Consider the following 27,700-nt stretch of genomic DNA (forward strand, 5'->3'; position numbering starts at 1 on the left):
AAAATAATAGTAATTGGACTGAGTGAAGTACAATTTAGGGAGTAATCAGGTGAGTAATTTCTAAAATATTATTAACAGAGCATGCAGCACAAGGTCGATTTGAAATTATAATTACTCTCTGAATTGTACGACACAATGTAATTAATCATATCAGTAACAAAACTCAAGGTTAGGAAGACTTTGAGAACCTTTTCGTGTGAAAAAGTGTTAGGTTAATTCAATTGGCTGTACCAGCAGTAGGAAAACTGCAAGAAAGAACCCATTTTAATGCACACAATTGACTGGCAAATGGCGTAGGTGTCCAATTACAGGTATCCAAATTATTTGAAGTTGTTCAAATTACCTGTAATTCGACACCCATGTAATTGCACGCCAATTATGGGACAAATAGGTGTGTGCAGAACCAATCAAAATCGAAAATTTTGTTATCGATACCATTAGCTATACAGTATTAAAGTACAGTTGTATCATATAGATGACTGTTTAATATAAGCATAAGCTTATGTTTTCTTGTGCAGAGCAAACGTGATTCAGCTCATTTTGTATATTTTAAAGGAACTATAAAGCAATAGACAATATTCTTACTCAATGACATGCAGCAATAGGAAATACTGTGAATGAAGCTTATTAAATGCCTATTATTCATAAAGAGTAATTTGATTTTCTACAGATTTTTAATGAAACAACGAGAAGCCTGGAATATACGTACTCACCGAAAACATGGTATGGAAGCTGTTGGCATATTAAGAAAGGAAGAGAAAAAAAGGGAAAAAAATCAGTGCTACAAATCGCAGAGGCTTAAGGATAAACAATCAGAAAGGACTAGAAAAATTAGATGAATGTATTACGTGTATAAATGTCCACAATGAAATAAAACGTCATATGAAAATGTGTCTTACAATAAAATCACGAAGTTGACCATTCCCCAAAAGACATCTGAGAAAATTGACAATCTCCATATTGATCTGTTTTCTAAAACGTTGCCTGTGGATGGAAACGACAAAATGTTAGAATACAACCCATAATCGAGCGACTTTCGATTCCCAAAATTTCACTTACTTCCCGAGACGTAAACCATTTTGATGAATCAGTTTTTATTTTGATTGCGCAAGGCTTGGAACGAGCCTCTTTTTCATGATTTCGAGTGGGAGACTGAGCCCGACGGTGTCCAATTACTATAGCAACTGTAGTTTTGGTTGGAAAATGGCGGTGTTTTTGTAGTAAAATTTGGAATTTCTTTTTCGAGAGTTAAAAGCTATTAACTTGGCTGGAAAACTGTTAAGACGCTGCCAGAAATATGGGGAAGAAGAAAGCAAAAGAACCAGAAACTCCCGCTAAAGACGAGGTGGGTAATTTTGCATAAAAGTTCAGGTGAAATCTACCAATCGATTTCTCTGAATGAAGTTGACTTTTTGAAGTTGTGGAGAACCTGAAGTCGCGTCCTTTTTAATTCATTCATTCACGGAAAAATAACGCAATCGAACATTAAAACGGTGCTTTGAAATCAAATTATTTTCTAATCTAACGCGCTGGATTATTAGTAGATGTGCTAGCAACAAAACAGAATGGTTCTGTTCAGGAATTCAGAGGCAAGTAAACAAGGTTTATATGCCATTGACATATTAAATTGAAAGTTAATTTTTCCGGACTTTTTTTGTCAAGGTTTTATAACCTCTGTTCTCATTGCAGTTTAGATTTTTGCTCGATCGAAAGTTTTCATTATTTCGACAAATGTTTCGATTACTTCCAAGGTTTTTGCCATGAAGTAAAATGTAATTTGAAAGATGATAGGATGGTCCTAGCGCTAGGATGATCCTAGCGTTAGGGCCAAATGCAACCATTCACATGTAAACTGAAAGCTGAAAACTTATGGCGGTCGGATGATCCTAGTACTAGGATGATCCTAGCACTAGGATCATTCCATTTTACATGAAAGTAGGATGATCCTTGTGCTAGGATCATCCTCTTTCCATGTAAATGGGCCGTAAGACTTGGCTCTTTGATCAGGAAAATGCAGCTTTCAAATTAAGGATCATTTGTGCATCAATATTATCATATCCTTTTCGTTTCAGCTTTTTGTGCTGTAGTTAACATACATCGGTTCATCTTTTTTGAGCAATAAATAGCTTTATTATTATTAACAAGGATATGCATCTGCATAGTTTAAATGTACATGTTTGTACAATTTTACAGTAACAATACAATTTCCTATTATTTATATAATTCACACTTTCCCCAATTAGCACTTAAGTACAAAATTGTTTGACACATTTTTAAGATACGGTGTAAAGCTTTTTGATGAATTGTTGAAATTGTTGTAAAAACAGTAGAATAGAGCAGTTTTCACTTGAGTGTCGAAATTAATTTGCATTTGCTTTTGTTTTGCGTTCACTATGCTTAGTGATTGGTTTAAATATTTCGCGCCACTTTCTCGGCCAATCAGGAGTAAAACCAAAACCAATTGTGACTCGCTCGCGCACGTTTTCCCACGCTTCGTGCCAACTACATGTATTTGCTTCGAGTTTTGATTGGTTCACTCGATTGTCTGTGTCCTTTGTGATTGGCCAGAGTAATTTCTTTGGTTTTGGTTTTACGACACTCAATTGAAAACTGCTCTACTAAATATTTCAGGAGCAAGTCACAATTGGTTTTGGTTTCTTCTGATTGGTTGTGAAAGGGGCGCATGTTTATTTTTAAACCAATCAAAAGCGAAGTAATGCAAGCTAAAGCAAATTCTAATTTTCTGACACTCAAGTGGAAAACACTCTTATTAGATGTAGAAAAGTAAACTAAGATAAGGTTGAAGTAGGTTATTACATGTACATGAAGATTATTTATAAAATGCAGAAAAAGTTCTGTGATTACAAGGCAAGTTTTAAATAGTTCAGTAAAATTTCCATGCTACACACTCCTGCATGTGTAAATATTTTCCAAAAAATCTATTGATGGCTGTACGTACCTTGCGAAAGTTTATTTTAAATGTTTTTCATTATATTTTTATTTAAGTTACGTTTTATTGGCTAAATCGTGCAAATTTAGTCCTGTGAAATTTGCCCATACCATTTTTCGTGAAGTTAAGTTCCCGTGAAAAGTAGCAATAAAAATAAAGGTAACTGATTAATGTTCAATCATCTTGTCGACAGTTTGACCCACTGGAACTCGTCAGCAAGAAGCCTCATACAGTTGTTCTGATGCTGGACTCTCCAGAAGAACATGTTCTGCAGTCAGCCTGTGAAGCATTGTACAAATTCTCAGAGAAATGTAAGTTTAATCAATCAGCTAATGGTTTTCTATTCAGTTGTACATGTATATACTAATAGTTCTGTATCTTTAAAGTCCTATACATTTATGTTCAGTTTGCTGCAGTCTGCTGTACGTATGTAGTAGTGTTAGTGTAGTTTTCAGTGAAATGCGAACTCTGAAATTCAAATCCAACTAACGACTACGTTTTTCGCTGCCCTCAATCATAATTATGGCATCAGCCAACGAACCACGAAAAACAGAAACTCGCAAAATGGATCAAAATCTACCAATCACAGCTGACAGATGTGACCTTTTGACCTCATTGAAGTGAAGCAATAATGCGTTTATTGCAGGTTTAGAATAATTTCATCTCACTGACTGAAGTTGAAACATTGTGCAAATAATATAGATTTCCTGGCAAGTCAAAGGTGTATAACAAGTGTTAGGCTTAATTCTCATTTGCCTTTCATACTGCAAATTTATGTGTTGCTTGCCCACAATGCAGTTGACTTACTAATCATAGTACCTTAACCCGAGGGGGAGGGGGAACTGGGCTGGAAATTCTTTTTTGTCATGCCACCCGGTCATGTACAATGACTGCCACTTTGTTCCATGAGGTAAAACCCAAAGCTGTCCTTTCTTTCTCTGATCTGCAGCTCTCAACAGATCCCGCTCAGTCTGGCACATCTAATAGTGGACATTTTCCATAAAATTTTAATCAGTAGCCCAATAGGAAAATCCTCTAACCCTGAGCTAGGATGTGACACCATTTGAACGTGTTCATCCGGGATGCCGTAACGTAAGCCGTCCCGCCCGAGTTGACTTACATCTTGCCCATGCTTACATTTCATCCTGAAAGGACTGTTTATATGGCGTTTTTCATCACGTTTCATCCCAGTTCTCAGGAAAGGGATGAAATCATCCGGGATGAGTTCATCCCGGGGCGAAATCATGTAGACAGCAACAAGAAAATGACCAGACACCAAGATGAATTCATCCTGGGAAAATCCAGGATGAAAGTCATCCCTTAAACTATGCAGTTCATGATCAGTCAGCTAATAACCTTTTATTAATTCTTGCAGGTGACGAGAACCGACAGGAGCTGTTGAACCTTGGAGTGCTAGAGCCTCTGTTGAAGCAGGTTTTGTCTGAAGATAAAGTAGTGCGAAGGAATGCTACCATGTGCCTTGGAACCATGGCTCAGAATGGTTAGTGTATTAATTAAGCCACAGTTAGCATTTTTTTTTATCAAGTCCTGTTTGGGCTACAGTTTCTGGCCTTTCAACCCAGGAGAATACCTCAAAATAACTCCTTAAATAAAATATTAACCAGATAGAATCATCACCCCTACCAACTTACCATTACGTAACATGTCGCAAGCAATCTGTCAACATACACCACAGGAATTTATGCACTTTTTACTGTATGTGATTTTTCATTTTGGTTAATGGTTTCTTAAATGCTTATAACGGTTACTGAGGAACATTTTAATCGACTGATCATGCAATATAAATGTAGTTGCAGCCTCTAAGCTAGAGAACTTTTTTTTATTGCATACTTACATACATGTACAGTTACACACACTTACACTTATATTAACTGACATATGTATAAATACGCTTTTAATTAATTATTAATAATTTTTTCAGTTAATGTTAAAAAAGAACTTCGAAAGTTGTCTAGTATTCAGCCACTGGTCGAATTGCTGGGACCTGAAGGTAAGCTGATCTGTGAGATATTATGAGAAATTTAAATGCATATGATAAATTTGTCATAAATTTGACTTTATTTACTAATTTGTCAAATACAAAGAGTAATTTTAATTACAACTTATTTTATAGCTGTAAATGAGTGTACTCCATCCAGCCTGTAGAAATTATGATTCAACCAACTCAATCAACTTTATTATTAAAGTAAACTATAATAATGATTTTAATTAATGATTTTATGAAGAAATTTAAACCTTAAATTGGAATTCTCTGAATGTCAAATTAAAATTTTGTCAGTTGAAACTGTTTACAGTGTTTTTAGTTATATTTTGACCATTTGAATATTTATTACTTCAAAATAATTAGAGCAAGTCAGACATAATTTTGTTGTTTTTTGTCATAATTTCAGAGGATGTTTTGTGTCATGAATTTGCAAGTTTGGCAATTGCATCAATGGCTGGTAAGTGTTATTATTGGTACAAAAATTCCTTGACCAAACACTACATTTTACAGTCATGTACAGTGCACATGTACAAGGCTAGTAAAAGTGTGAGTGTACGGTTGAAGCTCTCTTAACAGACACTCTTGTAAGCGGACAGCTCTACATATGTTACAGGTCAAAATTAGCTTTTTTTTTATAAGGTATTTTTTTCAACCTAATTTATTTATTTTAAGCTTGGTTTAATTAGTTTTTAACCTAGTTTATTTTTTTATACTAGGTTAATTAGTAGAAAATTAAAATTAAAACAACTCCCCTCCCTCGCTGTCTTTGTACCCCTCTTCCATCCTTACTTACCCTCCCCTACCATCTGATATTATTCCCCCGCCCCATCAAATATCAAGTATCATCTTTTTTTTCCTTTTTACAAACCTGCACTTCTAGTATTTGAACTCTCAACCTCCAGATTTGCTGTCTTCTGTAACCCCATATCCACTTTGCCACACAGGAAACGTTGGGTGAACCACTATTTTTTTTTAAAAAGAATGACTCCAATCTACATATAATTCCTAACCCTTATAATAACCCTAAAGTTTAACAAGGTTGAAAAAAATAACGGTACCTTGGTTAAAACAAATTTAACCTGAATTTACAATTGACCTGTAACACATACATGTACAAGATGTACATGTATGCAAAATTAGTAGTTACAGTGTATGTAAAATGTTGATGACTTTTCATTTACATATTAAGAAATTTAATTTTGCATATTGTTGTTTTTTATTAACAGCTGAGTTTTCCTGTAAAGTGGAGATATTTGAACAAGGAGGCCTTGAGCCCATCATTAAGCTTCTGTCATCCACTGACTGTGATGTGCAGGTAATAAAATAAATAAATAAATTGCAAGAAAATTTTTGATCTGGTACTAACAACGTAGTCCCTGTGTTTCAACTGTGTTGCATTTTTGAAAAACACACTTTACTATCAAAGTGAATCTTTCCACGTAGGGGAGCTCTGTATAAAGAACTACCAGCAGTTGAGTTTTAGGGCAACTCAACTTGTAAAACTCTGGTTGTATTTCCCTGTGGCAAACCAGCATCCCGTCCAGGGTCATTTAAAGCAAAACAAAACACTCCCAATTTTTTCATGCTACTGAAACTGGAATGCTAGTATAAGCTTCAGTGGGGTGGGCCACTTTTGCCTTGCATGCTCTTAACAGTACCACCCAAAATTTAAAGTTACTATATACATGTACCACAACCACCACTATAAACATATATATAGAGGAAAACTGGTGGCGGAGAGAAACTCAGTGGAAGGGAGGGGAAGGGATGAGGAACACGAAGGCCAGAGCCGAGGAAGATCGAGGATGCACAATCGATGGCGACAGGACACGCCAGAATGCAGACCGGGAAACTGACGTGGAGAATGACGGGAAGATTCCGGTATTTCACTGATGTTATATAATAAATTTATTTTATTTATTTTTTTCTCGAGACACTTTGTGTTTCTCGCAAATGCATTGTAAGTACCAACCTTCAGCTGACCAACTGTTCAAAAAAATTTGCAGAACCGACTTTTATTAATATTGTTTGTTTTTCTTTCTCACAGAAAAATTCTGTTGAAGCCATTTCATTGTTAGTTCAAGATTATCACAGCAGATCAGCAATTAGAGAATATAACGGTGAGTTGACAGTCTTAATCAGTCCTGTTGTCTCGTTCTGCATTGTACTATTTGTTTGTATATCTGTGTAGACCCTTAGAATACCTGCCAACTCTCCAGGATTACACATATCTGAGAGTCTTCCCAAGAAGGCTAAACTGAGTGTTCTCATTTCCAAGCTAGGTCATCAAATTTGCCAGATACGAACAATAAGGCTTAAAATTTTCACTCATTTCTGCTAGGTTTGAACCCACAATTATTTAAAGGTATTAAGTCCCTTTAAAAAGTAGAAAACCATTTTCCATATAATATAGTGAGAAACTATATCATAGACAGTCCCATTTGGCCAATTTTGGACACTGTTGAGACATTACAGTATGTTTATTAGTATAATTATTAACTGTGTGTGATGAGAACTGCAGAGACTGTTTTGAGTCAGCCATTATTTTTTCTGACATTGATAAAGGATACAATCACACAAAACTGGTAATCTCCAGTTGAATAACAATTTCAGTCTCCTAGAGGTTGGCTGGCTTCTCTTCAATCTTGACACACTTTTCACAACCTATGAGCTAAGAAACATAAAACTCTTGGTCTAAAGAAATGTATTTGCTTTGTTTTCTTTAGGTCTGCAGCCACTTCTAGCTTTATTAGATTCTGAGTATGCCATTATTCAGCAGCTTGCATTGGACAGTTTGATACAGATTACACTTGATGGTAATTGAATTAAATAAATCAGGCCCAAACCCTTTCCTCATTTTTCAGAAAAAGGACCCTTCCATTCACCAAAAGGGGTTACAGTAGGGTTACTTCATCTATTTTCTAAACTTTTAACTTAATATATAAATGACCCCTTTAAAGTATTAATCACGGAAAAAAAAAACGCTTCTCGAGTGTCCGTTTCTATCAACTTTATTTTCAAAGTGTCGGTTGTCCGTCTTAGAGAGGTGTCCGTCTTATAGGGAGTTAAGTTACAGTAAAATGACTGAGAAACGGCAGGGACGGGACCAAAAGTACCAGGTGTCCGTCTTATGGAGGCGTCCGTTGAGAGAGAGTTGACTGTACACAAACATATGGCACGCAATATCTCTCAAACCTGCTGCAAAATCAGTGAAGCCTAGAATGGCAGCATAACTTGGTGATCTTCCCCTTTGTTATGTTCTCAAGTTCCTTTCTTTAAAAATAATTTCAAAACATAACAACAACAACAAAATAATCCAAATTTAACGGTGAGATCGCTGCTGTGAAGACAGCTCTTTGTAAAAGCTGCGTAGTTTTTCTATGCAGCTCTTACAAAGAGTGATGTATAAATGTACACGAAACAATTTTTTTTGTAACCTTAAATAAGAACAGCCTACATACATTGCCAGTTTCCAAGAACATTTCACGGTAACACTCCGTTCTTGTAAGCTACAGTGCAACAAAATGTTGCATTGCGACTTGCAAGAAAACTATCTTCCTTCTACATGTACTTTCGCGTCTTTGTTCGTGATTTTTTTCTCATGCAGATTGGAATGAATGATCACTCTTGTAAAATTTTCTAGTTTTGCTACTGAGGCAAAATATAAATAATGACGTCAGCATAGGTCGCCCTTTTCGACCTATTCCAATTGAACATGAAATCATGTGATTACTTAATGGAAATTGCATGGCACATGTAGTTAAATATACACATTAAAAGAAATTTGAACGTCAGACTTAATTTACCAGTAATTGCAATCATTTGCACTTATAATTTTACAGCTGACAACAGAGGAGCCTTACGTGAACTAGAAGGACTTGAAAAACTTGTTGATTTTGTTGGAAACAAGGTAAAGTTACATGTTTATATTAAACAATGGTCAAGTGCTGTATTTGCCGTATAAAATGATTTGGTTTGTAGCATCGTATAATATAATTACTTTTACTAGTTGTGATGCAACAAAAAACAAAGTACATGCAGCGATACTTCATGCCAAAACATATAATGAGATATTTATTGCTTTCCAACGTTAACTTTTATTCAGTTTAGAAAACGTTATAAACTTTATAGAGAAAGTGTACAAACATTGTGGCACGTGTAGTAGCAAACCGATTTTTTTTCTGTACAAATAGCTAATGACACGAATATCATGGCAGATTTATACTGTCTCATTTTGCGCGTTATTCGTTCGATATCAAGTGCAGTCGAGGAATGACAAGCTTTAGTCATAACCAAGCGATAACGTTGATTGCTTCGGTTTGTTTCTCACTAACAAATCTCTCGCGTGATCTTTTACTGGCGTAGCATGCGCAGAATTGTGAACCGCTATAAAGCTGTCACTCAGTTGGCCTTTTTAAGCGATGACGTGAACTGATGACGTCATCGCTTTAATGCAGGCACCCGATCGACCGGATCCGTTTAGCGCAATTGAACAGAAATCAAGTTTAACTTAATAACAAGAAATCGCCGCGTACAACACAAAAGCAAAATACTCCCGTGCAGTTAGAATGGAACACTACAATGTATAAACGAAAGAGACTAAATTTTATATGATGGCATTTAGTAGATTTAGTAGACAGAAATTTTTTAATTTCTAGAAGATACAGGGCCGCTGTGAGCAAGAGACCGTTTGACCTTTCTCGCAGCTTAAAAGCTAGCTCCCGCGTATCGTATGTCCTTTATCGCAAGTCACGCTATAATATAACGTAATCTTTGTTGAGTCAACATAGGGAAATCTAAAAAAATATATATAAAATAAAATATTACTGTTGTACAATTGAGTAACTGTGATCTACGAAGAAAATGTATTTTTAACTTTGCATCCTTGAGCTGTGAATTCATAACTACTGTATTTATTTGAATTCCATCAGATCCTAACTATGCTATTTATACAATCACTAACATTGCTTGTTAGGTTTAAAAAAATGTAAGCTGCAGTTGGATAACAGTCTTAAAAGACCCCTTGTGAAACGTCATCGCTTCTGCATGTATTACATGCCGTTTATTTAAAACCGACGAAGGCAGAGGTTGTTTGGTCGAAACGTCTTAAACGTTTTATTAACGTTGATTCTAACAAGCACAAATTTTACATTCAGACTGGGAAACCTGTTGGTTCAGAGTTTGGGCAGATGATAAGGAAAAACCCGCACGGAAGTTCTGAATGAGATTTGGGGTGTTCAATTTACCAGAAAGTATTGGGACGTGGTAGATAAAAGCTAATGCTAAGCACATTTTCTGTTCAGCTATTTCGGTTGGTAATTTTAGACTACCTTTCAAGACGTTCGGGCCAACCAGAAAATTCTTCTAATTGACAAAAAATGTACATCGAAACATAAACTTCTGGAACTTTTCGTTAATGGTTAAAGCCTATTTTTTTATTTATAGGAATATGAGGATTTACATGTACATGCGTTACAGGTCTTGTCCAACTGCCTTCAGGACGTAGAGAGCATGCAGGTATTATTGAGCTAAAATATTCCTTATTTTTGCATGATCTCGGGGTGAACTGACATGTCAAAAAGGATCTGGACAGTGAAAAATCCTATGGAGCACGAGCTGATCCGCAACCAAGTCACAGCGGTATTTTGCATGCTGGCGAGGTCAGCATGGTGAAACATTAATGGCTGTTTTCACATTACAAGACGGAAAAATCGTCTGACGATTTGTTCGTCTACACTCTTTTTTTTTTATAAGAATCTAGTTTATAAGAATATCGAGGCTGAAATTGGCGAACTTTTAAGAATATTTTAAGAATAAACCTGAGGCTAAGATTTTGAAAAGAATATAGTTTTGAGTTGAAGATTTGTAAATACAATACATTTAAATATGTTTTTAGTTGAAACAAAATCAGTTATTTTCATTTCCGTGACTTTATCTTTGTGAGGAATGCAAAACGGCCAGGCTGCAACCAAAAGCAATGTTACATGTGCACAATATGACACGAAACAATTCTGGACACCAAACACTTGTAATTGATTACCCAATACTTGCTAAAACGGAAATGTCAAACGATATTTTCTAAGAATGTTCATAAGAATATTTTCAGCCTAAAATCGGCAGAAAAATAAGAATATTCAGCCTGGGTCGGAAAAACTGTATTCTTATATATAAAAAAAAGAGTGTAGTGTGAAAACCAGACGGATAAGTCATCCTGTTGTGGTCATCTTAAATTCATATCAAGACGGACGAATAGACGATTTTAAACTCAAGTGGCCTTACACCAGCACTGGCTCCCTCTGGCTTTGTTACCTTGCATGTGAAAAAATGGCTGCTATCAGAAAAAAACTAATATTGCGCATGCTTTAAACTATTTGTACTTCTGTCTAAACTGGTCTACAAAGAAAGCAGAATTTTGTAAACCTTCAGCGCTCACACTGGCTTTGAAATGGTCACGAATCCTTCTGAACCCTCATTTGCAGTTTTTTTAGAGAGAGCGTTTTGAAAGAAAGGGCCCTAGCTTGATCGCTCTTTTCATTTGAATACGTTTTTTCGTGTCACGTTTAAATGCGCTTGCCAACAGTCTATGGCTGCTGCCATTTTGATTGCCCACAAACCAGCACTCCTTTTGCTAAAGCCAGTTCCCTTTTGAGGTCAAAATATGACCAATTCTTCGTCTAGTGTGAATTCAAGACGGTTTTAGACGACTTGTTCGTCTAGATGACAAAGTCGTCCTCCAAAAATCGTCTTCCTAGACGGCCAAATCGACAAACAAATTCAGACGACTTGTACGTCTATAATCGTGTCCGTCCCATTTTCACACTAAGACGACTTGTCCGTCTTTTAGTGTGAAAACGGCGAGAACTGTAGTTGAGTCAAAAGGCAGTTTTCTTTGAGACCATGATAACAAAAAAGCAAAAACAAAGTAACATGCTACTAAGGGGCTTTTTACAAGCATCACTGTACAGTTATAAAAAAAAATTGTTTATTGTTTTCTCTTAGCTCATTCAAACGTCTGGAGGATTACAAAAACTTCTTGCATTTGCCGCTGAGTCCACTATCCCTGAAGTCCAACAACACGCGGTAAGATAGAAATTTTTTTTAGGTTAACCACTGCCTCGCGAATATGGAGGATGGGTGCCTGGGATACCCGGGAGGGCCTCCACTGAGGTCAGCCGGCCCTCCCCAGATAGGATAAAGCTGCCAAGGCTGGCAATCCCAACAAAACAGCCATGAGCCCCCACACACAGACACCCGTCACACTGATTAAATCAGTGGAAAAATGAATTTATAACTAATAAAAAGAAGCAGGAAAGGGAGGGAGGGAGGGGAAAAACTCGCAAAACATCCCTGAAAACCCTCCATTGAACGAAGACCTGACACCACGCTGTCATGTCCGAGGAGCCTGACAAGAGCTAGTAACCGCTGACCACCAGAACAGCCGACTACCCACTCGTTGTGGTTAACTTGGTTAAATTGCTTTATTTAACTTGGTTAAATCGCATTTAACCTCATTTAACCACTGCCTCGCGAATATGGAGGATGGGTGCCTGGGATACCTGGGAGGGCCTCCACTGAGGTCAGCCGGGCAATCCCAACAAAACAGCCATGAGCCCCCACGCCAAGCCGAAGGGATCTCTGTGCTGACCACCAGGTCAGAACAGAGCAAGGGGCTCATGGCTGAGAAGCCATAGCCCCGAACACCACCCACATCCCGAGGCACCCATCTGCATGATTAACTGATACAACACTATCACGCCACACCCGCTATAACGCCAAACACGCTAATACGCCACACCCGCTATAACGCCACACGCTATCGCCCACCCGCACACACGCTATAACGCCCACACACGCTATAACGCCACACACACTATAACGCCACACACACTATAACGCCATACACACTATAACGCCACACACGCTACGCCACTACAACGCCTAACTGCAAACAACTGCAGCATGCTAAACCCAAGCTAACAGGCAGATGTAGAACCCCTAACGCCCTGCTATGCCTGGCAACGGAACAGGCAGAGTGCACTGTAGTAATGCTAGATGCCATGCTATGCCTGACAACGAAACAGGCAGAGTGCACTGTAGTAATGCTAGATGCCATGCTATGCCTGACAAAAACAAGGAACAGTAAACCCCCTTGGAGTCCCACTATGCATGACAGACATGACACATCGGGCAATGAGTAAACATGACCCACACACACGCTAAAACAACACAGGCCACACATGCTATAACGCCACACACGCTGCGCCATTACAACGCCTAACTGCAGCTTGCTTAACCCAAGCTAACAGGCAGATGTAGAACCCCTAAATGCCCTGCTATGCTTGGCAACGGAACAGGCAGAGTGCACTGTAGTAATGCTAGATGCCATGCTATGCCTGACAAAACAAGGAACAGTAAACCCCCTTGGAGTCCTGCTATGCATGACAGTCATGACATGACAGGCAATGAGTAAACATGACACACACCACACACGCTAAAACGCCACACACGCTACGCCACTACAACGCCTAACTGCAAATAACTGCAGCTTGCTAAACCCAAGCTAACAGGCAGATGTAGAACCCCTAAACGCCCTGCTATGCTTGGCAACGGAACAGGCAGAGTGCACTGTAGTAATGCTAGATGCCATGCTATGCCTGACAAAAACAAGGAACAGTAAACCCCCTTGGAGTCCCTCTATGCATGACAGTCATGACACGACAGGCAATGAGTAAACATGACACACACCACACCCGCTGCAAACGTTACGCCACTACAACGTCTAACTGCAATAGCTGCAGCTTGCTCCCAGTCATAAACTATGTAAAATATCATTAAACTATATCTAACCCCCCAAGCAGGACACATACTAAAAAACACCATGCTAAACCCAAGCTACCAGGCAAATGTGGAACCCCCAAACACCCTGCTTTGCCTGGCAACGGAACAGGCAGAGAGTAATCAAGCTAGATGCCATGTTATGCCTGAAAAAAACATGCAAAAACTGTAAGCTATGCCTGAGCACAAAAAAAAAAAAAAAAAAAAAAAAAAAAAAAGGCCTAGATATACGTGTGCCTAAGCTTTGCCCACATGGTACAGGAAACTGTAAACCACTCGAGCCCCAAACTAATGCCTGGCTAGACCTGTAAGCAAAGTAGACGTTATGGATGCTATCCCCGTGAATGCCCTGCCATATCAAGGCTGAATAGGTAACCAAACACATGCCTGCCTGAGCTGACCTGTAGGCTAGGTAACCATACAGCGAACAAGGAACCCCTAAGCACTACGCACAGTAAGACTACAAGCACACGGACTGGCGCACAGATACAAACGTTAACGCGACTGCACACCACTAACGGTAAGTACCAGAGCCCGTCAAAGTATGCTGATAAACACCCCGCCAATACCAAGCTAACGCCAAACAAACCCATTACTAGCTACAGACTCTGTATCTCAAAGTACGCTAATGAATGCCACACCACGCCAAACAAAACGCCTCACCAGCTACAGAGCTGCTAGCTCCTGGTTGTTACTAAGTTAAATAAGTATATAAAAACCTAATTAAAAAAAATATATATATATATATATATCCCCGTGAGAGCCCTGCCATGGGAAGGCTGAATAGGTAACGAAGCCTGAACTAAACAAGCAAAGTAACCCCCCAAAATGCTACAACAAACAACAAACTAAAACGGACGACAGTACCCCCTAAAATGCCCTGCTATGGTTGAACGAAACAAGTAAACAGTAAGCCCCTTAAGATGCCCTGCTATGTCCAAACTAGACGGGCAACAGAAATCCCCTGCTATAAGTCTGCACAAAATGGGAACCAGTAATCCGTGAAGGTACCCTAGTGCCATGCCATGCCTGATCTAACAAGGCACCACTATTAAAAAACATACCATGCGAAGCTCAACTAAGCAGACAACTATAAATCCCGAACTAAACAAGCAAAGTAACCCCCAGACTGCTACTACATACCAAACTAAAAACAGATGACAGTTCAACCCTAAAATGCCCTGCTACGCCTGAACTAAACAGGTAAACCCCGACCAGTGTGAAATGCCCAAGAACACATGCCATGCTACTCCTTGAGCTAACACACCCCAGCTGAGGGATCAAAGACATGATAAAGACCCGGGATAAAGATAACCCGCTGCGATAAGTAGACAACAGCAAAACCTGTAACACTGAAAGAAATGCACCACTACAATGCCTGAACTACAGTAAACATACAACAACGAACATACTAAAAGCTCAATAACAATGCCAAAACTGGCACAGCAAACACTAGCTAAAATGCCAAGCTACCCCATATGAACTAAAGCAGACAACAGCGCACACACTAAAGGGCAATACTCGAATGCCTGATCTAAAAAACATAGCAAATGCATAAAACGATGTACTACCAAGCCCGAAATACAAAAAAAAAAAAAAAAAAAAAAAAAAAAAAACTGGCAGTAAACATGGGCAAACAAAAAGCCGTACTACAATGCCCGCATAAAATAATGTTGTGCTAAGCAAAACTAAATAGGCAACACGCAAAAAAGCCGTACTACAATGCCCGCATAAAATAATGTTGTGCTAAGCAAAACTAAATAGGCAACACGCAATAAAACTAACAAAACGACTATGTGCTGTAATAATTATAGTCCCTACCTCATATGTTACATAGAGCAAATGAGCAACGCAGAAAAAAAAAAAAAAAAAACGCTCACAAACTACCGTAACTGATTTGTAGAAAATGATTTGCGCGGGAAAAAACGAGGACCAACACGGTAACGCGATAACACGATACCTCCAGGCATGACCAAGACCAACGCTACAACGGAGGTTTTTGTAAGCCAGAAGACTGCAGAAGAACGAACAACGGAGCAACATAGCCGCTGGCAACGACGAGCGGAACAACAAATGGAAAGCTAAACCCTAACAGGCAGCGTGGCCAGCCGCTTGTACGTCGACGCTTCTGTGTATATTCGGACCATGAATAACTATCAAACCGACGTCGGAGCGCGGGGAACCACCTGGAATGAACGGAAACACGGCTGCAAACTACGTGCATGTAAAAGAATTGAAAAAACTGGGCTAGAGGCCCGTGAAATCCTTCCGTGAACGCAGAAAAAACTCGCAAAACATCCCTGAAAACCCTCCATTGAACGAAGACCTGACACCACGCTGTGATGTCCGAGAACGCAACGCACTGAGCCTGACAAGAGCTAGTAACCGCTGACCACCAGGACAGCCGACTACCCACTCGTTGTGGTTAACTTGGTTAAATTGCTTTATTTAACTTGGTTAAATCGCATTTAACCTCATTTAATTACCGTTTAACACACATCTGATCATTAAACTAAAGTGACTGTTCAAAGTTACGCCATATTTCGATGCACCATAGTTACATGAATAGTGTCGTATAACCGCCGACCTGTTAGCTCAGTTGGTATCGAGCGCCGGACCGTTGTGCGGGGGGTCTCGGGTTCGATTGCCAGACCGGGCCAACACTCAGGTCTTAAAATAACTGAGAAGAACGTGCTGTCTTTGCATTAATATGACATCTGCAAATGGTTAGCTGTTCTAGTCTTCTCGGATAAGGACGATAAACCGTAGGCCCCGTGTCCTGTATCTTCAGTGTTATATGGTCACTAGGGGACGTTAAAGAACTCACACATGTACACTAATCGCAAAGAGTAGGGCACGGAGTTCCCAGTGTCGTGGTAGCCTTGTTTCACGGGTTGGTGCTTCACATAGGGTTAACCTCATTGCGCCTTTCCCCCTTGGACAGAATTGTCCAAGAAAAATTACTAACGTCATGAATACTTAATTCATTTCTATTTTTCATCTTTTAGGCTAAAGCCATTGCCCTGGCAGCTAAAAACGGTAAAAACTTTGATTGTGTCTGTGTTATTCTAACAGAGTTTGAAAACAATCTTGGTCACATTTTAATTTTGCCATATTTTTTTTAATGTTTATGTACTAATTATGTCAATACCTTTCCAGGCGAAAATCGTAAGATATTTCATGAACAAGAATGCGAGAAAACGTTGATAACCCTGTTAGCATCAGAGGTAAGCTGTTTTCGTGTATTTAGCAGTTCAGGTTGTGAATATGTTCTCTGGCTCTAACTGCAGTTTGCGTTAAGGCGATGTTTATTGACAAATGCCGCATGCGACAATCTCACAGCATCTCTACCACTCGAATTGTTTCTTTTAAACCAGTTTTAAACAGAAAAGAAAATCGGTTTGTTGTGAATATTTTAACGTTTGTAACTTTTAACCTAGTCTTTAAGCAGTAATTTTCATTTTTACTTAGCATGTAACGTTCATTTTTTTAGGTATTTTAATTATAATGCGCATTTGAACATATCCGTATGGAATTTGCGGACAACAAATCTATAGTTCCTTTTCGTATACAGTTTGTTTTAGTCAGCGGCAACCCTAAAAAGGTTTTTCTTTTTTTCCAGAACCCTGGTGTCCAGTCCTCAGCATCATTAGCCCTGGCTGTTATGTCCGAAAACCTGAGTAGTAGAGACGTGGTTGGAAAACTGGGTAAGAGTTAAAAACTTAAGACTCGACCCTTGTTGGTTTTCCAAACTTTGTCAGACAGTCAATCACACACTGAGAGAAGATCGCACGTGTAATTTATCGGCATGTGATTCCTTTGACTTCTCCGCCTCTCAGGCTTACTTGGTTTTTGTTTGGCTAAACAATGGGAAAACCCAAAATAAAGCGGTCAAAAATTGATTCAAAATAGGCAAAATTATCATATAAACAGAAAGAAAGCAAGAGCTAAAGGCGCTTGAGATAATTCTTTTTCGTTTCTTTTGCAGAGGGTATCCCTCCATTAATTACCCTTCTAAGCAGCGACAGCCCCGACGTGAGAGAAGGAGCGACCCTGGCGCTAGCGAACATCACGACCTCCAACAACACAAACTGCGGGTAAGAGAAACAGAGTTTTCTTTCGGTTATTTTGTAGAACAGGACTCAACAAATGACAGAAAGCCATTAGGAAGTGAGGATGACTTACAGTGGCAAGGATGGAAATGGATTACTGTATGGACAAACTGAGAAACTGAGCATCGCCAAGGTGACAGTGACAGCTTTGATTTCACTAGCCAAAACTTATTTTCAACTAGCCACAATTTTTAAGCATAGTTCTTCTTTTAAGGGAGGGGGGGGGGGGGTGAAAACAATGTGCGATAATGTTTAAACCTTGAGCCGTAAATGTCCTTTTTTTCCTACAAAATTGGCTTTGTCCCAAAAATGTACCTGTACATGCGTTGTCGACAGATGTGAAAGCCACTCTATAATGTCAACAGTTACTAGTATATTCTCTGAGAGACGCTTTAATAAATGCGCTGCCAATGCCTGACACTAGCCATTTGGCTAGTGAAAGGCAAAACCACTAGCCAAAACTGCGCTGACTAGTTGCACCGTTAGTCTCGAGCCCTGATCGCGTTTTCAAGTTTACTTGGATTCTTAATAATGAGATTTTGTACAAAATCAAAAAAGTTAGGACGCAAAAAAACCCTGACCATTTTACAGAATGTGGCCGTTGTCGTAAGAGCCTAGATAAATGAGTTTTTCGGTTCAAGGGAACAGTAGTTTTCTTTTACTTCTTGCAGATTTGAACGCGTAAATCGATGCTTCTTTGTTGCAGTCAAACGTGCATATTGTGTTAACGACTTTTCATGTGTTTATAGTGAAGTGGTAGATAAAGCAGGTGTAGATCCGCTGATCACTCTATTGAATGATGTCAAACCGTTGGTCCAAGCCAATGCTGCAGTGTGCCTCACTAACCTGGCTACGGAAGGTAAAACCTTATTTATACGCTTACATTTCAGCAAATTTTTTTCTTAATTAGTTCAGTTTTCGATCAACTGTGGAAAGCAATTATGTTTTTTCTCTACTTTTGCGTTTCAACCAAAACCAAAACCAATCGTTACTTGGCGTTCACGCATTTTCCTGCGCTTAGCATACGCGTTTAGCGCCGTTTGCATGTTTTTCCGCACTTGTCACCGGTCGCCTATTTTCCCGCGCCTAACACCGGTTACATGTTTTCCCGCGCTTGGCGCCAGCAACGTGTTTTTTGGCTGATTGTGTTATTTTCCTATGTTCTGATTGGCCAGATGGGATTGTTTTTTAATAACTTCATTTTGTGGCTTTGTATTTCAGAGTCTTGGAGGTCAGAGATACAGCAAAGAGGCGTCGTTCCCGCTCTTGTACAAGCTCTACAATCCAAGTAAGAATGAAATTTGATTTAATCTATAACTATATAAAATCGTTTTGCTCATGGAAGAATAACTTCATGTAAAGAGCTAACTGATGTTTGCTTTTCAGTGCAAGCGTTGTACAAAGTAAGGCTGGAATAGCCGTGGCAGCTTTCGTGTGTGATGCAGAGTCCAGAAACGAGGTACGAACTGTTTAGGAGCTGGTATCTGCACAAAATTGTGAGAAAATAATGCAGGAAATTAAAAAAGAAAGATACACCTAATTGCAATAACGTTGTCATAGAAAAAAGTAAAAAAGAAAAAAGGTAAATAGGAGTTAAATAGCTTAGTTTCTAACTGGTAGCATTTACACAAATTTCACGAGTTTTATCTGCACTTTTAAGTCCACATTTTTATCTGTAACAAGATTAATTGATTTATTCGTATTTGAAGCATTTGAGGCCATTTGTACAACTGAGCTACGAGAGACTCGTTGTGAGCTGGGCCATTGCTAGTTTAAAAAGTCCTATTTGACTTTTCCTTTTCCTTTTTCTATGACAACTGCAATTAGGTGTATCTAACTAATAGATAGAGAGCCATTCCATGTTGGACCACAATTTCAAAGGAATCTCATCCATTAGCTTCTCAAGCCTATTAATAATTCATCAAGTTTAACCAAAGAAAATCAAAACCGTGAAGGAGGTTCAAACACTCTCTTCTTGTTGTTTGGATATTCTGATGTAACACTGTCTCTGGTGTATGATATATTACTTGAAAACGGGAGCCTTGCGTTGCGTTACATAAAGTAATCAAGTTCTTGCATCCTCGCCATCTTTAGCCATCCTCGCTTCCCAATGGCTCCCTCGTTTGCCGAATATCATTCTACAAAATCTTTATTTTAGTGTTTTTTATATTCAGGGCATGTGTTTGAGCCTCTGAAAATAATGCTTTTGAGACGTACAGCAGATGACATCGACCCTCGATACAAACCTAAATGGCGATAGTAATGCGTTTTCTTGGACAAGAGGCATTGATAAACGAAAAAGAAGCTAGAATGTATAAAAAATGTTGTAGATTGAGACGTAATAAGCACGTTAAATTAATAATGATTTTACTGACAGTTTCGCGCAGAAGGCGGTCTTCCTCGGTTAGTAGAGCTTCTTCGCTCAGGGAATGATGAAGTACGGAGGAGCGTAGCCTGGGCCGTGTTGCAGTGTGGAAACGACCTACCAACTGCCACAGAGATTTGTAGACTGGGGTGAGTGATCCTTGGTCGGCCTTGCATGTGTTTAGCTTTTAGAGTCTTACCCTGGTAAGGTTGGGGAGACTCCAGTCTAGCTAAAAAGGGCGCTTTCCATAGACAGAACTTGACTGCCGGCGCGGTAGTTTTAAATGTGAAACAGGCCTTTTCCCGCAAGATTTTCCCACAAAACAACCCCGACAGTGTATAATATTTGTGCCTTGACTGATTTGACGGGATAAATCTGGCTCATTCTCGTCCCCACGAATTTTCAGAATTTCCAGTCCTAGATCCCGGACTCCCGGTCTTCATGTATGCGATCATGACGTTTCAAAAGAATGTATGAGAGAGTCGTTTGGTTTTCGACTTCCGTTTAGGAATTCTTTGTTCCAAACAGCCAATCAAAAAAATTCGAATTAATTCAAAAATTCTATGTCCCCAGAGCCCTCCGTTTTCTCGTGCCAAGCCGGCTAAGAAAAACGAAAGGGCTATGGGGACGAGAATGAATCTGGCTAACAACGGAATTCTGTTCTCGAATGTACCGGACCGGCCGGTCAGTTCTGACAAAGCGAAAGCGCCTTAATAATGACAAAAAAAAATGAATCTGCGTAGCGCTTCTCAAGGAAATGAAAGAGATATAGGGTAAACTTTTCATTTGAAAATCAACTCTATGGTAAAAAGATGGGCAAGCGTCTAGAAGTATTGCTACTTCTGCATGGATTAGATGTCAGTTTTTTGTCAGGATTCCGTGGCAATATGCTTTTACCAATTTATACTACAGGGCGAAGTTAACAGCTGTCGCAAGGTCTCACATAAATGGCTCGCTACCAGTCGACAAAACTGTAAAACAAACAACAGGAACAATACCCCTAGCTCCAAAATCAATAGCAACTGCTACACTAAAGGACGAGTAGAATTACAAGCTTGCGAGAGATTCTACTCTACTGTTGAAGTGAGGCGTCTTTGCAGTCGTGGGTTTTCTCACTACTGTCACAATGCCTCTCTGTACCAGTAGTGAGAGTAGGACAACAAAACGACTCCAGCCAGCCTTGAAGCCGAAGCGTCGTGGTCCAGACATCAACTTACTAACCGTTAGACCACCGCACTCAGACTACAAACTGATTTTACATGGGTGACCCATTCAGCAACGAGGCTGGTATCCATAGAGACTCTGGGATAATAAAATCATGTACAGTACACTCTTTTTTTTCTATAAGAATTTATTTTGTAAGAATATTGAGGCTGAAATTTGCAAAATTTGAAGAATATTCTTAGAATTAACCCGTGGCCTTGATTGTGAAAGTAATATATTTTTTTGTGTGTGTTGAAAATTTGTATATACAATACAACTATAAAATTTTTCGATTCCTTTCTAAAACGATAAAAACCCGCACCACCCAAATGTTCGATGCTAATGACAGTTCAATGTAAGTTACATGTAATGCATATGTCATGGTATACAGCACAGACGGAAATGTCATACGCTATAATCTAAGAATTTTCACAAGAATATTTTCAGCCTAACATTGGTAGAAAAAAATTCTTATTGAAAAAAAGAGTGTATACAAATGTTAAAAATTGTAAAAGGATTTATAAAACCTTTTAAAAGCATTAAAACGGCCTTGTTTACCGTTGCAGTGGTTTAGATGTTCTTGGCGAGATTTCCTTGTCTAATTCCCGTCAGTCTGGTTTTGCGAAAGCTGCCATGGAATGTCTCCTGGATAGTAACCTGCCTGCCAAGTACGCCATGACCGGCTCACTGAGCTCAAACAACATCATTCAGGACGGCTTTTATGACTGCGGACCGGTAAGGAGGCTATATTCTATATTCGTCTATCTTGTTTTACTTTGTTAAGGGTTAGGTCGTTAAATGTTCTAAAAAGTGGATATATTAATGAACAAGATGCTCAGAATGCTATGGCCTCAAACTGGTAAAGACCGCGAACAAAAGGCTCTTTTGCACCTAGACGGTTTTTATTTTTAGTGTTTTAATGGGGACTCTCCTCGAAAAGCCCCGTAGGGTCTGCTGAGTGAAAAAGGGTAATTTAAAAAAGAGTATTTTGTAAAGAACTTCGATTCCGCGGTGACAAGAAAATTAGACATGGAACGCGTGTTCGACTCATACATCAGTCAACCTTGTAAACAGCACTTTAGAAGTTGTTTTTATACATTCAAAGAAGACACGTTCAAAAAAAAAAGCTAGCGATTGATAAACCGTCGAGGATACAAGGTTTTAGGTTATAGTTTTCGTTTTCTGTTCTTCAAACTACGCGGCAAAATTACTTAATAGCTTTCTTACAAAAGTTTTGCAAGCTTACCTGTCAAAGACAAGGCTCTTCTGTACCACTCTTGTAAAAAATACGCCAAGGAAAAATTCCAAACCTTGAAAGAAAACAAAACATCAAACAAACGTCTTAGAATTTGTTTTAGATGACGTCACAATGAACTAAGCTTTAAGCGCGCGCAAATTAGGTTCGCCGCTAACGCGCGCAGCACGCGCAAATACTTTGACATTTCAATTAACTACGAAGCAGTCTTTGAGCACTGAATCAATTGGGAAATAATTTTGAAATTGAGAAATATTTTATGACACCAAGCTAGATATCGCAAAGGATTCACATTTGGAAAGGTACGCGTAAAGGCGGTGCGGCAGCAGGAAATCGCTGAAACGAAGTTTGCGAGAAATTTAACGTGATCACAGTCTGTCGCTTGGATGCGAGAAAGGTTTGAAAAAAGTTTTCGCATCACTTTCGAAATCGAAGGTTGAGAATTCTTAGTTATAAAGTCGAAATTAACTCGTTACATTTTGATCAAACATATCTGTTGAGTTTATTTTTTCGCACCCGCACTGGCTGGCATGATCTATTACTTACTTATCCCACACCGCAAACCTCGCACCGTCTTATTACTTAATCAAGCTAAACGTTGGCATGACTTGTTAGTGTTTATTGAACTAATTTTTTACTAAGAAATTTTGTAGAAGTTGAGAAGAATTACATAAACACACTTGTCAATAATAGTCCCGGATTGTTCATAGGGTGGATAACGCAATCCACCAGATAAATCGCTATCCAATTTTACAAATTAAAACAATATATTGTTAACATTACATTTCTGGTTGGTTTCTAATACAGATGCGACCCGATAGCAAGTTCCTGACGTTGGAAGAGCTTAGTTCACAGCCCACGGATGCCCATCGACCCATTATCCTTGTGAACTCCAAGAACGCGGACAGGTATGGCTACTGAAAGCCTGGGCTGCATGCCAGCAAAACTAAATATACAGCAATCGAAACGACTGCTAATTAAGGAGAAAAAAAAGCTCTAGATCAAGAAGCACTGTCTACATCGCTCATTTCTAATGAAAAAAAAAATAAATAAATAAATGCGTTTCAGGGACTTAACAACTCCTCAAGACTTATTTAAACAATATGCCCAATATTGCGTTTGAATCTTGTTGAACAGAACCTTTTCCTTTCGCTTTATGATCTCACTCTTATTTTGAGTTATGACTGAACATTTTTGTTTTCATTTTGGCTTCAGGAAAACTCCTTCACCAGTCCTTACGCCCAAGGAACCAGAGAAAAGCAGTGAGAGATTAGGAAAGGGAACCAAATCAAACAAGGATTTAAAAAGGTATATTATGCGTAAAGTCTTGCCTTAATTGCCGCTTCAAGACTAAAGAAGAGAAACGACGTTAACCTCAGAACGTAGCAGTCAGAAAAAGTGAAAGAGTTTTGGTTATAATTAAGTGACTGCGAATCACACCGCACCGTTTGTGCCATAGGCAAAATTTCGCAGAAATCTTATTTTTTTTGTAAAACTATTTGTTGACTTTCCTTTTTCTTAGCCAATCAAAAGCCTTGCTAGTCTGGGAGGCGGAGTCGTCAAAGGAGTCACGTGCTGATAAATTGCACGTGCTGTTGACTCTTTGATTGGCTGAGAAGTTTGGAAAACCAACAAAAATATGTCAAAAACCAACAAAGTTTACAACATTTTACTTTGACAACAGTAGGGCGCGATGTACTGTCACTAGACTGTTCACAGTTCCCTATTTTTCCGTGAAGTCGTACAGATCGATCGTTGAGTTCGACGGGCCGCCATCTTGGTTCCTGAACGCGAGCGAAAACTGGGGAGAGTGCAAAAACCCCGTGGGTAGGGATGCCCTAGTTTTCGCTCGTGTTCGTGAACCAAGATGGCGGCCCGTCGACTAGAACTCAACGATCGATCTCTACGACTTCACGGAAAAATTGGGGACTGTTAACAGTCTATACTGTCACGGACTCGTCTTTTTCACTGTTTTGAGAATCTTTCTTTTCTTTTCTACGCCAGCAAAAGTAAGATCATACGTGAACGAGAAGAACAAAAGCAAAAAGAAGAAGAGGCCGCTTTATCTGAGGTCTCAACCACGCAACAAGAGGATGTGCCTGCCTGGCAGCCCCCCACAGATGAGGTACTTCAGGGCTTCATTGAAGAAGTACGGAACAATATTCAACCACTTGGTACCACTAGTGAACAAGTCGAGGCTCTTGCAAAGTAAGTATTTCCATGTGACGTTAATCATATTCATTTCTTTTTTTTCTTTTGGAATATATTTTGTAAGAATATCGAGGCTGAAATTTGCGAAATTTTAAGAGGATTTTAAGAATAAACCCGAGGCTGAGATTTTGAAAAGAATACAATTTTGAGTGTTTAAAATTTGTAAATGCAATACAATTCTATATTTTCAACCAAGCAGTGTAAAATCCTCCTTCTGGATCCTCTAAATGGCAAAAATAGACAAAACAAAACCAAAACAACAACAACAACAACAACAACAACAACAACAGCAAAAGCAGCACTAGGCGTATGCTTGATGCTAATAACATTTCTGCAAGAAGTTATACACCAACCACTTGTTATTTATACCCCAATACATTCTAAAACGGAAATATCATGCGGAGTAATTTAAGAATATTCACAGGAATATTTTCAGCCTAAAATCACAGCCTGGACCGGTAAAACAAATTTTCTTATAAAGGCGAATTTGTAAACTGCAAACAATGACGACCCCGCAGCTGTGAAATTTGTTAAGTATCGTGTTTTTTTTTTCTGTTGCTAGCTTTGTCAGTGATAAGATGGGTGGTTCTGTCGACCGTGAGTCGCTGTCCACATTTAGCTACGAATTACCGATCGGTCAACTGAAGGTCGAGCTCAACTCCAACATCATTCCTATTGGCAAGATACAGACTGGAATCTTCTATCACAGGGCTTTGCTTTTCAAGGTTATTTTTGATAATTTATGATGCAATTCGAAGAGTTATGCATGTTATTAATTTTTATTTAATTATGCGCGGCCAGTACCCGCGAGGTTTGAATTGAATCGTACATTTTGTTTCTCGTTTCCAGGCTCTTGCTGATCGCATTGCAGTGAGCTGCTCGTTGGTTCGAGGAGAGTATAACAGGGCCTGGAACGAGGTGATGCTCTGTGAAGAAGCTAAGGTAAGAGAAAGCAACCTTTCATTTTGTTGATGTAAAGTCACTTTAGTCTTTCCAAATACCGGCTGAGAAGAAAAACTCTCAATACTTTATTAAAAAACTTATGTGTAATGAAGTGAAGATCTCAGTACCATTAGTCTGAGACTTCTCCCGAGTTAGCATTTACAGTCAACTCTCTCTAAGGCGGACACCGTCGGGACCGACTCCAATTGTCTGTCTTAGAGAGGTGTCCGTCTTATAGGGAGTTAAGTTGCAGTAAAATGACTGAAAACGGCAGAGATGGGACTCCTTATAGGAGTGCCTGTTAAGAGAGAGTTGACTGTTCACCTTCTTCGATGGTTTAACATCTAATACTCGCGGGTATTTTGCGAGTTGCGTATTTTTTTTTTCCGAGCTCCGTGAGGGATTTATTATTTATACTATTATTTCAAGCCTTAAAGACGTAAACAAGTCAAGTTTGGAACATTCCATCCGGCCATTGTGCTGCTCCGCTTTCCGTCCGTATTTTTACCCTGTTGTCCAGTGGTATTACAATGTACCCGCGTTCTCTTGACCTTATATGGTAAAATGGCGTAATAATGGAATAATAATGATTTTTATTTCTCATTTTATTTTTTTCCTATAGGACGGCCAGCCCAGGTTTCCACCCAAAAGTTATATCGTGGATTTGATGCACCTTCCAGGCCGATTAATGAGTGCGGACTCGCCCGAGGCTACTCTTTACCAAAGGATTTAGCTATGGAATTATTTAGTTCACTTAAATAATTGCAACGAACATAGATTTACGTCACAAAGGAGTTTTTCGATGACTCACTTATTTGTTTGTTTTGGATTTCCTGTGCTTTTGATTGGCTCGGAAACAAGTGTAATGACTGTGCTTTGACCAATCGGAAAAAAGATAAAATATTTTCGACCAATGAAGTGACGAGGCAAAATTTGACGCACGCGTCTTTCCGTTTTTTTTTTTTTTTTTTTTTTTTTTTAGAAAATCATCTAATATGTATTTATAGAATTAGCCAAATAGCAAGTATATGTTTTTTTAACTTTAGGGTGTCGGCGTACGTAAAACACACAAACCCTGTTATCTTTATGCAATACATCTGATAGTGAATATCGAGCTAATCACCTGCGCGTCAGTATTTATAGAAAGCACTTTTTATCACTGTATATAGTGTACAATAAAACGTCATTCTTGCTTCTCTATTGTCTGAATTTGTGGCAGAAATAAGGCTGAGTCTTTCCGCAAAGGCTTGAGAGCTGGCCATTGGTAGAGGGTCCGTTCAGACTATCAGATTGACAGGGTCCTTTCAGGTCATGGAAAACCTGGAAAATCATGAAATGTTAAATTTTTTATTTTCCAGGCCTGGAATGTCATGAGATTTAAGTTTGAGTCATGGAAAGTCATGGAAAATGGTATTGATTGTACAAAATAAATTAGGCAGGTTATTTTTTGTGAAGAAAGGGTTAAAAACGTACCCAAAATCAGGTTAATTTTTGAACATTTCCAAGAAAAATGTTCAAATTTAGGACATAGAAAACTTTAAAGTCATGGAATTTCAAATGCTCAAAAAAGTACGAACCCTGGATTGAACTTTTATTTAACATGTCTTTGTTCTAGTTGTCTATTTCATCTTCTACATAGTCGAATGGGAAGCCAGCGATCAACAGAAATGTTAAAGACGAAAGAATGAAGAAATGGTCTGTGTGGGAGAGAGGCGTTTTTGTTAACTATTTGTAAGGTGTCCTTGTTGCAAAGGTTCGATATTCGATGAGATTTTTCCCTTTGTTTTTGTTCAGCAATTGAACGTTGCGAGAAATAAAGACA

General features: G+C 38.9%; 1 protein-coding gene and 1 long non-coding RNA gene across 2 annotated transcripts; one reads left to right on the top strand and one right to left on the bottom strand.

Moving 5' to 3' along the window:
- Positions 1-709: 709 nt before the first annotated feature.
- LOC144657258 (uncharacterized) lies at positions 710-1,107 on the bottom strand. The gene is made up of 3 exons (XR_013571491.1): positions 1,060-1,107; positions 900-984; positions 710-732 (listed from the first exon to the last, which is right to left on the bottom strand). It is a non-coding gene; the product is annotated as an uncharacterized LOC144657258 (long non-coding RNA).
- A 66-nt stretch (positions 1,108-1,173) lies between these two features.
- Positions 1,174-27,075, top strand: LOC144657236 (armadillo repeat-containing protein 3-like). Its single transcript, XM_078517546.1, has 26 exons — positions 1,174-1,345; positions 3,144-3,261; positions 4,326-4,451; positions 4,893-4,961; positions 5,362-5,412; positions 6,182-6,270; positions 7,003-7,075; positions 7,682-7,771; positions 8,798-8,865; positions 10,401-10,472; positions 11,955-12,035; positions 16,799-16,829; positions 16,950-17,017; positions 17,413-17,497; positions 17,779-17,887; positions 18,652-18,761; positions 19,124-19,190; positions 19,289-19,361; positions 20,280-20,416; positions 22,037-22,205; positions 23,533-23,633; positions 23,941-24,033; positions 24,730-24,933; positions 25,499-25,661; positions 25,786-25,878; positions 26,501-27,075. Exons 1-26 carry the CDS (start codon positions 1,298-1,300, stop codon positions 26,609-26,611), a joined length of 2,499 nt encoding a protein of 832 aa, XP_078373672.1. The 5' UTR covers positions 1,174-1,297; the 3' UTR covers positions 26,612-27,075.
- The last annotated feature ends 625 nt before the right edge of the window (positions 27,076-27,700 follow it).

This window comes from Oculina patagonica, chromosome 6, assembly GCF_052425735.1.
Source record: "Oculina patagonica isolate OP01 chromosome 6, crgOcupat, whole genome shotgun sequence".
NCBI classification, from domain to species: Eukaryota; Metazoa; Cnidaria; class Anthozoa; order Scleractinia; family Oculinidae; genus Oculina; species Oculina patagonica.